Source organism: Phalaenopsis equestris, unplaced genomic scaffold, assembly GCF_001263595.1.
Source record: "Phalaenopsis equestris unplaced genomic scaffold, ASM126359v1 Scaffold000149, whole genome shotgun sequence".
NCBI classification, from domain to species: domain Eukaryota; kingdom Viridiplantae; phylum Streptophyta; class Magnoliopsida; order Asparagales; family Orchidaceae; genus Phalaenopsis; species Phalaenopsis equestris.
This window is the reverse complement of record NW_018164591.1, coordinates 264,273-276,748: the sequence shown is the minus strand read 5'-3', so window position 1 is coordinate 276,748 and position 12,476 is coordinate 264,273. Positions and strand designations below refer to the sequence as shown.

At 36.7% G+C, this 12,476-nt stretch overlaps 1 protein-coding gene across 1 annotated transcript; it reads left to right on the top strand.

The window, feature by feature from the left end:
• Positions 1 to 785: 785 nt before the first annotated feature.
• Positions 786 to 11,899, top strand: LOC110021823 (protein DEFECTIVE IN MERISTEM SILENCING 3-like). Its single transcript, XM_020720486.1, has 6 exons — positions 786 to 875; positions 6,120 to 6,305; positions 7,234 to 7,307; positions 10,503 to 10,751; positions 11,097 to 11,288; positions 11,409 to 11,899. The coding sequence occupies exons 1-6, from the start codon at positions 786 to 788 to the stop codon at positions 11,740 to 11,742; spliced, it is 1,125 nt and encodes a 374-aa protein (XP_020576145.1). The 3' UTR covers positions 11,743 to 11,899.
• Positions 11,900 to 12,476: the final 577 nt, after the last annotated feature.

Below are 12,476 nucleotides of genomic sequence, written 5' to 3'. Positions count from 1 at the left end.
CACCCGAACGTATAGAGCCCTTCACTCGTCTAGAAGGGTGTCTTGAACCTCACTTAGGGGTCAGGCATAGGATCGCCGACCCACTGAGGAGGTTCGAGCCAACTCCCGCTAGACTTATGTCGGTAAAGGATATCATATCCTATTATTCATCAAATGCCTGGATCTTGACGTTATAGGATATGACATCTTTTTGCTCTATCTTCGGTGTGCCTTTATCATCAACACCGTACGCCCCAAAACGACTACTTGCGACCTTGCTTGATGGTTTCACGTATAGCAAAAGGCTATACGTGGACACTTATGCATCGGACCTAAGCATCGAAAACCGAATCAAGAAACAAGGAAATAAAAGAACAAAAATGGGGTGAGAGAGAGGAGACACTGATCCATCTAAAACAATGAAAAGGAGACTGAATCAATTTTCAAAACTCGTATTGAAAAGACCTAAAAAAGTAGGGTCCAAGGTCTTTCCTAATAAACATAAAATATTACTTAGCGCTGATTCTCCAAACCCCGAGAACGCAGGATTAATCAAATCAACAAAATGTTTTTTCAAAATGAGATTCAAAATTTCTCAAACTTCGAAAGAAAATGATCGCAGGGAAATCGCCGTTAATATCTCTAAACCCATACTAAAAAATCAAGATTCCTCCAACTTTCAGATTAATAGATAGCCTCATACATTAAATAAGCACGAAGTCTTCCCATAAAATCAGATAGATGCTCACGATCGGGGTCAGCAGAGCAGAGAAAACAACCAACAAGGCTCTCGGCCAAAGCCAGGGATGGGGACAGGAGGGCTCACGGCCAGGGCCAGCAAAGCAGAGGAAACAACCAACAAGGCCCATAACCAAAGACAGCCTAAAAGACAACAGGTAAAGCTGACAATTAAGGCATCAAAGGGGCCCGAAAAGAACTAATAAAGCTCACGGTTTAAGGCAGCAAAGAACAACTGCAAAAGCCCACGACCCAAGGCCATTCAAAGCACAAAGGGGCTCACGGCTAAAGACAACAAAAAGACCACCAAAGGCAACGAATTGCAAAATTTGTGCGCGCGGGAGTGCGAATTGTGCAGAAGACCACCCTAAGGCTCAGAAAGGTCCTACAGGAATCCCTTTTGGGTTTCCTCATGTCGGTATGTCGGTTTCATCCTTCTAAGTGCTAGAAGTCGATACCACACACGCGAAGCTCCAAAAGGGGACGGAAGTAGGTCGAACTCCTAAAACGAGGCGGGTCACATTTCTAAGACTCTAAGATAGTCGCCGGGAGACCCCTAAGGCTAGATCCTAAATCCTAAGAGAAAGACTATACCTCACTAAAAATGAGGTCAACATCCTCCATGTGACAAGATCTTCCCATACATAGAAATAATACCCATTTTTGGATCTTTTGTTGTAATTTCTCTTGTCCAACTAGCATCAGTGTAAACTTCTATCTCCCCATTGTCTGATTTTTTAAAGAATAATTCTCTGTCAGTGGTCTTCTTAAGAAACCTCAATATTCTGTAAATTATCTCAAAATATTTTTCATTTGAACTATTCATATGCTAACTCACAATGCTGGCAGAATAAGCGATATTAGGTTTAGTATGTGATTGGTAGATAAACTTTCTCATTAATCTTGGGTATCAACTTTTTGACACTAGTGTCGTTTCTCTCCTTGAATATAACTTTTTATTGAAATTCATAGGTGTCTCAGTAGGTATACACCTCATCATTCTTCTCTCTTTTAGTAAGTCTAAGATATTCTTTTTTTGGGATATAACAATTCTACTCTCGGACCTGAACACTTCCATGCCCAAAAAATATCTCATAGCTCTTGGATCTTTGATTTCAAATTCAATGGCACTAACCTCAATAGTCCCCCCCTCCCAATTTCTTTTTTTTCATCACCTGTTAGGATTATATCAACTACAAAGACAATGAGTATAGCTTTTTTATCTTCACGTATATGCTTTATGACTGTGTATGATTAGCTTGGCATTGGATGTGCCCATTAGATTTTATAGACTTAGCATACTTGTCAAACAAAGCCCGCAGAGATTGTTTGAGGCTATACAATTTCTTAGTTTACAAACCATATGTTTGTTTGAGTCATTTTTCAGATCTAGTAAGCTCTCCATATACGCTTCTTATTCAAGGTCCATTCAAAAAGACATTCATGTTATCATGTGATGCAGTTCCCACTCTTTGTTCACTGGCAAAATAAGAACTCTTACGTTGTTTAGCTTGACCACCGATGCAATGATCTCTTGATAGTCTATCCCATAAGAGTGAGTGAACCCTTTAACTCCTAACCTAGGCTTGAACCTCTCAATGCTCCCATCTTTTTTGTGCTTGACATTGAACGCCCATTTGCACCGAACGACTATTTTATCTCCATGTGCTATTTAGATCAAGTGCTTGGATCTCCTTTTCAACTACCTTTTTCCATTTTGCACTTTGAAGTGCTTCATGAATAGACTTGGGTATTTGCACACTATCAATATTAGATACAAAAGCTTTATAAAGTGATAATAACTTCCCATAGGCAAGATATTCTTTGATATAAAATAATTTGTGCAACTTTTCCTGTCTTCTCCACTAAATTCCACCTCCCTTGGAACTTCAAAGATGTGTGGATTCAGATTTGGTTGTGAACGGTCCAGTGGTTACATAATCCTTTTCTTGCTCAATGGATTTCTTTCTCGTAGTGTACACATGAATTTCCTTGTTGTCAGTCTCAGGTTATATATTCTCAAGTGGTGGAACTTGGGAGACAAAATAATTAGAGAGAAGTAGAATATATTGTGTTGACTCTAGTTCAATATGTGAATCTAGAGTACTGTTCCAAATTTGATATTTACCGAGACTCTCCTTGAATTTCAAATTTAGGTTAGTGGGATTGCTTTCGAGAGAAGGTAACATCTATAAAGTTATAGTATTTTTAGTAATGGGAGAATATCACTTGTATCCCTTTTTATTAGGAGCATAACCAAGGAAAATATATTTCATGGATTTTGGGTCAATCTTTGTGCGGTTTGGTTGGACATTCAAATATTTTTAGAGGAAGATTGGATGAGACTACTCTAATATGAGGGTATGTTTTCATCAAAACATAGAGAGGGGCTTTGATATATTTGATGGGATTTGGGAGAATATCACTGTACTGCTTTTTATTAGAAGCATAACCGAGCAAGATATATTTGATGGATTTTGGGACAATCTTTGTGCTATTTGGTTGGTGAATATGAATAAAAGAGATATTCAAATATTTTAAGAGGCAGATTGGATGAGAAGGCTCTAATATGAGGGCATGTTTTTATCAAAACATTGAGAGAGGCTTTGAATCCAAAATCCTGCTTGACATTCTATTAATGAATTTTTGGACATTGTGAGAAAGTATTACAGACCTAGATACATTGAGGAGATGTTTATTCTTCATCTCAACTATCTTATTTTGTTGTGGAGTTTCATTACATGAATTCACATGGATTATATCATTCTTTGCAAGGTAGGGTCCAAGGATCGAGTTGAAGCATTCCTTTGTGCATATCAGTTTTGACAATCTGCATTTTGCATTTAAATTAAGTGTAAATCATGTCATGGAAGGATTGAAAGATTTGTGTGGTTTTAGATTTCTCCTTCACGAGGAATATCCAATTGGTTTTAGTGTGATCATCGATGAAAGAGAAACCATCTGACTTCATTGATAGTTTTCAATTTTGATGGTTCTGAAATGTCACTGTGGATGATAGAAAAAGGATGTGAGAGTTTGTACTGATACACGATATACATGACAAGTATGTTTAGTCAATTGACATGTTTGACACTGATAAAATTCTAGCTTTTTTTTAATAAATACATTTGAGTACATCTTTGTAATATAATGAAAATTGGGATGACCCATACAACATGCCATAATAAAACTTGACTTTCGACAGAGTCAAACACAACAAACTTAGGAAATTGCAAAGATGATATTGGAGGAGATACTTGTATGTTAAGAGAATAGCTCTTCTTGAGCAAGTATAGACCTTGATGCTATTCAACCTGCCAATCATCTTCTTTGAATCCACCACATGAAATTCACAAGAGTTAGAATTGAATTTCGTAACATAATTACAGTCACGAGTAAGCTTGTTAATTGAAAGTAAGTTGCAATCTAGTTGGGGAACATATAACTCAAAAGAAAGTTGAGACTTTCTATTCTCATTTCCTAACAATTTTGGAGTGCGATGTATCGACATTTCTAATAAATTTGGAGGTGGTGATCTCTTGATAGTTGATGAGAGCATAAATCTTTCTATTCATATTTACAGAAGCACCTAAATCTATTACCTAATGTCACTATCTTTTATTGTTAGCAAGATAGGAGGTGGATATGATACCTTGGTGTATCATCAAGCTAGTAGGTTGCTCAATCATGCTACTAAGAAGCTTCTTCACCATCTCCAACTAGTCCTTAGTAAAGGGACTAGGGTCGTCAAACCTTTCAGAAGAGGTAGCAACATGGGGCTTGCTATCTTGATCCATTCTCTCTGGTACAGGTTTTCAATCTACATGTTTGCCATGTAGTTTCTAACACTTGTTCTTTGTGTGACCAAGTTTTTTACAATGTTCACACAAGGTGTTTGGCTACATGTTAGATTTACGTTAACTAGGATTTATCAAATTCGATAAATGCGGATTTATCAAATCGAGTCGGTGATGGGAAGAGATCGTGAGCGACGACTGAATATAACCGGCTTGCAGTTTGATTTATGTAATTCCGATATACATCTCATAAGTTACGGAATGCGAGAAGAATTAGATGGAACATGGGAAAATTGGATTTAATGGAGCATTCAATTTAAATTTTTTTTACTTTTTGGTTGGATTTAGCTAAATCCATGGTTAAATCATATAAATAATACGCTACCAAACACCTCCAAGAGACAATTCTTCTTTGGCTTTGAATTATGGGAGTTGTGTCTACAAATCCGAGCTGTCACCCACACTTTTTGCCATCATTAGTTTCTTTCTGCCATCATTAGCTTTCTTTGCTTTCTTCTCTTTTTACTTCAGCAATGGCTTCCCTAGTGGTGGGGAGAGGCGTCATCCCCATGATTCTCTTTTTGACCTCATGTAAGGTCCTATTTAAACCCAACAAGAACTTGATCGTCCTCTTCTTCTCCACTATTGTTTTATACATCGTAGCATCTTGCAGGTACTTCTATACATGTGTATCATGCATATCTAACCATAACCAACATCTTGATAGTGTGTTGAAGTATTGAGCACACTCGACATTTATTGTCAGAGCTTATGTAGTTTTGTCGTAGTGTCTTCAGTACTATAATAAGTCTCACAAGCTGCTTTTCAAATCTTTTGTGCTATCCTGTAAAGCAATAAATTTTATCCAATTTCTGTGGTTATAGAATTGATCAACCAAGACATGCCTATATGATTCTGGATCTTTTTTGAGCGATAGGTAGGATCAATGAGCTCAGGAACTGTGCACTCTCCCATGAGATGTTCTTATTTTCATTTTCCAGAAATGCATATAACCACGAATTTGGACTATTGAAAGAAGTTATGGCCAATGAGTTTATGGTTTGTGATAAAGGAAGAGAGTTCAAGAGTTGTTTGAACAAAATTTCTGGTCTCTGATTCAAAACTAACCTCCAAAATAGAACTAGGCTGGCTAGAGGGATTCTGACTGTTGTAGGGAGGCTTCTGGTTGTTGGATAGCTATTGGAGAGGCTTTGACGGCTGTAGGAGCTAGTAGAGGAGGGCCTGCAGGAGACAAGGTTGACGAATGATGCTGTCAAAGGCACCCAAGTTGACAACAAATGAGGCTGACAAGATTTTCTTTAGCAGAAGGGGTTGACAAAATCATCAGCTTTGTCCTAAGTAGATGAGAAGGACAAAACATGCAGATTCGAAGCTCAACGATGCAGTTGAGGCCGACGAGCGATCCAGTAAAATTTGGAAGGAATTGAAACGAGGATCAACGGGCTTGGGTTGAGATCCGATGAAACAAACCATTGATGTTTTAAAGGAGTGGTGGACTGAAAGACTTGCGGTGAGCAATATATCATTTCATATAATTTTATTTCTTTTATTTTTAGTACAGAAGTGTTTAATATGATTTTGTAGGTGGTGCTGGCAGCAAAGAAGTACAAATTTTGTGGCATTGAACCCGAGTTTGAGGAGAAGCTGGACCGGATGTTTGAGGGTGTCTTCGCAACAGACAAATATGCATGCGCTCCAAGTGAGACAAGGTTTTGTGGTATCCCTAAGATCCACCGAGATTTCTTCGCAACGATTGCCAAAGAAAAACAGGTGGCATATCTACTACATTTTTATGCGCGCAGAGAAAACTTAGAAAACTGTTTTCTTATTTGCTATTGAGTTGGGGATTGTTTTATTTCATATGTTGTTGTTTGGAACAATTTTACTTCGTTATTATTTTTTATAGTGATATCTGCGACATTTTTATGCGCGCTTTTCTTATTTTCTATTGAGTGGGGGATTTTTTTATTTCATATGTTGTTGTTTGAAACAATTTTACTTCGTTATTATATTTTATAGTGATATGCTTATTTGAAAATCTTAAGCCGTCATTTTAATCTCTTATAAATGCTTGAGTCATGTTTTCTTCGTGATTTATTAATTCCATTTATTTTTAATTAACACTAGTACAATATACATCATCATGAATTCAAAACAAGAAAGACAGAGACGGAGAAATGCGGCGATCGCCTTGATCGTTGAGTACTACAACACGTACATTGGCCGCTCTCCATGCTTCACATTGTCTTATTTTGGTGACAAATGGGTTGGGGAAATGCTTGCTGGACATTCAATCTGATTCAACAACATGTTCCGCATGAGACAGTAAGTATTTACAAATATTCTAGCAGAACTTAGTGGATTTCATGGTCTTCATGGGTCATTTAGGACGACTCAACGTGATGTGTTGGCGATAACTCTCTACATATTATCACAAAACGAGTCAATGCGTGGTTCGATGTAACGATTCCAACACTCATCTAAGACGATTAGTAGATACTTTTCTGTGGGTTTCAGTGCACTTGTGAGCCTATCTAAAGAAGTCATAAAATCAACTGAGCCAATGTTCGCACGAACTCCTACAGAGATTTAACGTGATGCACGTTACATGCCCTTTTTTAAGGTAACATTTGCAATTTATAATATTCAATTTTAAATATGAATACTGGACATTAATAACTCAAATGCATCTGTGTAGGGTTGCATTGGAGCAATAGATGGAACCCACGTCGATGCAAGAGTTACAAATGATGAAAATATTGCATTTATCGGGTGTTTTGGACCCCTACACAAAATGTCATGGCTGTGTGTGACTAACATGTGTTTTACGTTCGTCATGCCCGGTTGGGATGATAGTGCACACGACAACAAAATGTTGAAAGTGCTATGCAAAATGCTTAGTGCAACTTCCCACACCCTTCACACGGTATGCTGCATCATCGAGTCCATTGGTTTATCACTTTAAACATCATACTGAACATACAATGCATTCCAGACAAATATTATTTAGTGGATGTCGGTTATCCATTGCAGCAAGGGTATCTCAAACCCTTCCCAGATACTAGATATCATATATATAATTTCGAGCGAGCCAACAATGTGACACATGACAGAAAAAAAGTTTTTAACAAAATACATTCCTCCTTACGTGGTGTCATCGAGAGAACTTTTGGTGTTTGGAAGAAGAAATGAGTGATTCTTCGCGCTATGCCACCTTACCCGTTTCCCAAACAAGTCCAAATTGTGATATATTATCACAAAACGAGTCAATGCGTGGTTCGATGGAACGATTCTAACACTCATCTAAGACGATTAGTAGATACTTCTCTGTGGGTTTCAGTAGATACTTTTCTGTGGGTTTCAGTGCACTTGTGAGCCTATCTAAAGAAGTCATAAAATCAACTGAGCCAATGTTCGCACGAACTCCTACAGAGATTTAACGTGATGCACGTTACATGCCCTTTTTTAAGGTAACATTTGCAATTTATAATATTCAATTTTAAATATGAATACTGGACATTAATAACTCAAATGCATCTGTGTAGGGTTGCATTGGAGCAATAGATGGAACCCACGTCGATGCAAGAGTTACAAATGATGAAAATATTGCATTTATCGGGTGTTTTGGACCCCTACACAAAATGTCATGGCTGTGTGTGACTAACATGTGTTTTACGTTCGTCATGCCCGGTTGGGATGATAGTGCACACGACAACAAAATGTTGAAAGTGCTATGCAAAATGCTTAGTGCAACTTCCCACACCCTTCACACGGTATGCTGCATCATCGAGTCCATTGGTTTATCACTTTAAACATCATACTGAACATACAATGCATTCCAGACAAATATTATTTAGTGGATGTCGGTTATCCATTGCAGCAAGGGTATCTCAAACCCTTCCCAGATACTAGATATCATATATATAATTTCGAGCGAGCCAACAATGTGACACGTGACAGAAAAAAAGTTTTTAACAAAATTCCTCCTTACGTGGTGTCATCGAGAGAACTTTTGGTGTTTTGAAGAAGAAATGAGTGATTCTTCGCGATATGCCACCTTACCCGTTTCCCAAACAAGTCCAGATTGTGAATGCAATGATGACGTTACACAATTATATTCGGCGGCGTCCCTCCCGCACCGATATTGACTTTTATATTGCTAACAACGACGAGGAGCATGTCCCTCCAGAGGCATTTGAGTACCACATTGGGCATTCCGTGGAACGATCTGGGAGTAGTCCTTCCACTATCTGTACTAGAGAAGGGGACAGTTCAAAAGAAATGGTGGAGTTAAGTAAAGAAATTACAACCGCGTTAGTAGAAGGCAATTTTGGGCATTTGTAATTTATTTAGTACAATGTGCAATTCATTTCATTTATTTTGGTTGTTGAACATTTTCCGTACTTTTATTTCATATACGAGAAAAACTCGTTTAATATGGTTGATGAACATTTGTTTTTTTTGTGAAACTTGATGGGAGTTGCTTTGTAAGGTTTAAATACTAAAATATATATTTTGATTGTTTGGTATGCTTAACAACTCAGAGTTCTAATTTGTATGAGAAGCAAATTTTTTTTGTGTAGAGAGGAGGAGGAACTTTGAGATTGTGTAGAACTTTGGGATTCATATTTTTTTACATATCTCACACTTAATGTTTAATACTTAAGATCACCTTGGAGCTATAAATTTGTGTAGGAAAAGGTATAAATTTAAAAAAAGTTTAGGTGTTGTATATGTAAATCTATAGGAACTAGGTGGTATGTACCCAATCACTATTGTTGGCTTTATTATATTTTTAGCCATTCTGTTTACGATTTCACTTTTTCTATTTTTTCTGTTAGTATAAGCCGTGTATATTTGTGGCAGGCATGTAAATTTTCATTTTTCTGTTAGTATAAGCCGTGCATATTTGTAAGTCCTATTTAAGTTTTGTTCTAATAAAATGGAGAACCTAAATAAAAATATACTTGTAAGACCTATTTGAAATAATTAAATTGATTAGTTCATTAATAATATGTTAGATCCTAAATGAAAAAAATATTTTTAATACAATCGTGCCACCGAATATAAGAGCATTAATATAAGAAGTCTTTTATTTCATATGCTCAACTATCGAACAAGTTAACTTTTTAAAATATATTAATCAATCCCATAAATTAATATATTAATCAATCCTAATCAATCCCATAAATTTATTAAATGACAATTAATAACTAATTACCCAATAATTAAATTTATTACATAATTAACACTTTGAAGTTTCACTAATTTATTACATAATAAATTTCGCTTTTGGAGTTTCAAAAATTTCGCTGTTACAGTCATCTTTTAAACAGTTTTCTCAAACAAGGCAGAATTATCATTTTTACAGAAACAGCTGCTCTGCAGTTGTTTTCACACAGCTGCACCAAACAGACAGCCAGTTTCCCCGCAGCAGTTTCCCCATGCAGCTACGCCAAACAAAGCCATAGATAGACCTAGGATGTTCTAATCCTATCAAAACCGAGCTTGAAGCTTTGATACCATGAAGCAATGTGGATAAACTATATTCTCTTATTCAAATATTTTCAAATTTCAACCTTTCCTTTTATTATATGGGAGATGAATATGGCAAACATTATTACGACTATTACAACTTACCAAATACAAAACAAATAATGAATAATAGACATACAAAATAATAAGAAGGAAATAAAAAAAGATTAAAGCTGAAATAGGAAACTCTCTCCAATAGCTTCCAAAAATTAAACTCGTGGGGCCCATATGGCAGGCAATCTGGGCCACCTCACAATGACAAAAGTCCACAATTATAAATGTGGGTCTGCTGACTTGAATCTTGACTGAATAGAATTATGTCTCTTTGTATAGCATGTAGTACTACGCTAGGCAAAATAGAAGATTTAACTTTTTTTCTTTACTGATCGATTATTTAATTCCTGGGCAAATGGATCTGAGTTGAAACATCAGAATTTCTTTAGGTGAGCTGAAGGAATGCCATTCGTCTGCTGTGGCTGTGGAATCAAATGGCAATGTCACATTTGTGAACACTGAGAAGCAGACACTTGATCATATACGGCAACTGGATGAAACAGCAGCTGGCATTATTTGTCATGTAAAAGATCAGCATGGTTCAGCGGCATCTACTCTTCAGTGCACCAAGGATATAATAGGAATTGTTGCTTCACTTGGAAAAGTAAAGGACGAAGAACTTAGCAGGTTAGTTTTTTTTTCCTTTTTTTGTCATTGTACATGATTTTTTGATTATCACGCTTGTTTCTTTTCTGCAACTATGACTTAGTGATGTTATTCAATTATTATCTGTAAATGTACCTTGTTATTTATCTGATTAAAATCCATTGGCTTTTTAGAATTTATTTGTATAGTTGGAAGCAATTTCGGGCTTTTTCTGAAGTACTTTTATAACTAATCTCCCGATAACAATCTTTTAAAATTTAAAGCTCATCAGCCCTCGTCACCTGCTACTCAATAAGTATGCCTTATGAAAGTGACCTGGTCAATTTTCATGTATTTCTCATTTGTTGTTATTAAATTTGTAATCAGAACGTTGTCTGAGTACTTGGGTTTGGACAACATGTTAGCTATTGTTTGCAAGACACTAGAAGGTGTTCAAGCTCTTGAACAATATGAGAAAGATGGCTCCATTGACAGGAATACTGGTCTTCATGGAGTTGCACCAACAATTGGAAGGACAATGAAAGGCAGATTTCATGTTTTTTGCCTTCAAAACATGAGGTAAGTTTCATGTTCTCATTTTTCCTTCTGTTTAATACAGATATTGTGTCTTTGTCACATATGGATGCTTTCACACATTGCCAAATGTTCTGTTAATAAATCTCATCCTTATTTTTTCAGACCATTTGTTGGTGAATTTATTTCCGATGATCCACAGAAGAAGCTTGCATTATTGAATCCAAGGCTACCTAATGGGAAGCTCCCACCTGGATTTTTAGGTTTTGCTGTGAACATGATCAGCGTGGATGACATGCACTTATCTTGTGTCACTTTTGATGGTTATGGACTAAGGGAAACATTGTTTTTTAATTTATTTTCTCGCCTACAAGTATACAAAAGCAGGTCTGAAATGCTATGTGCTCAGCCTTTCATAACCGATGGTGCAGTTTCCTTGGATGGAGGGATGATCAAAGGTTGTGGTTTGTTTTGTCTTGGAGACAGGTTAGCTTCATGATTGTTGAATGCACAAATGGCTTTTTAATTCCGTGCAAGGGATTATGTTTATGTGTAGTTTCAGTATTTTAAAGTTTATTAGAATGTTAGGTTGTTTTACTTTATTGATCTTTATTTTGTAAAGATATTTCCGTAAATAGGATATTTGGGGTTTGTAATTGAATGCAATTGAATGATGAATGAAAAGATATAATTCTCTTCCTGTTTTTCTCTCTTTCTTTTTTGGTCCCTCTCTCCTAATAATGATTTCTCCCTTCTCACTACCCTCAGCTACATCATTTGAGCAACAAAATTGAATGATCCCATTGGTCTATTCTATCAGTTAATTTGATTCCAACTCGTTGAAACCCATTTTGGCACCCTTCACCAACATCTATCAATTGGATCCCTCAATTTTATCATCACTTGCTCTTGTTCTCGGTTAATCCCCCTATTTCTTGCTGTTGCTCCAAAATGAGACTGCATTTACTCCTGAGATTATCGCCCGATGTCTCACATGCACATCTGCTTTTAATGATTTTCTCTTATTGAACCCTGCTTGATCTCCCCACCCGGTTTGATTGTGTTCTTTCTTCTCGTACGAGCTTTATGCATCCTTGCTTTGCATCCATTAGCCTTTGATTCCTCTATTGCAATCCACACGTGCATGAACATCATCATTCTGCTCATGCATTAGATTGCGTATTGTCACATGCCTTGACTCACTTTGCACCCATTTTTCCTACATGGTTATTT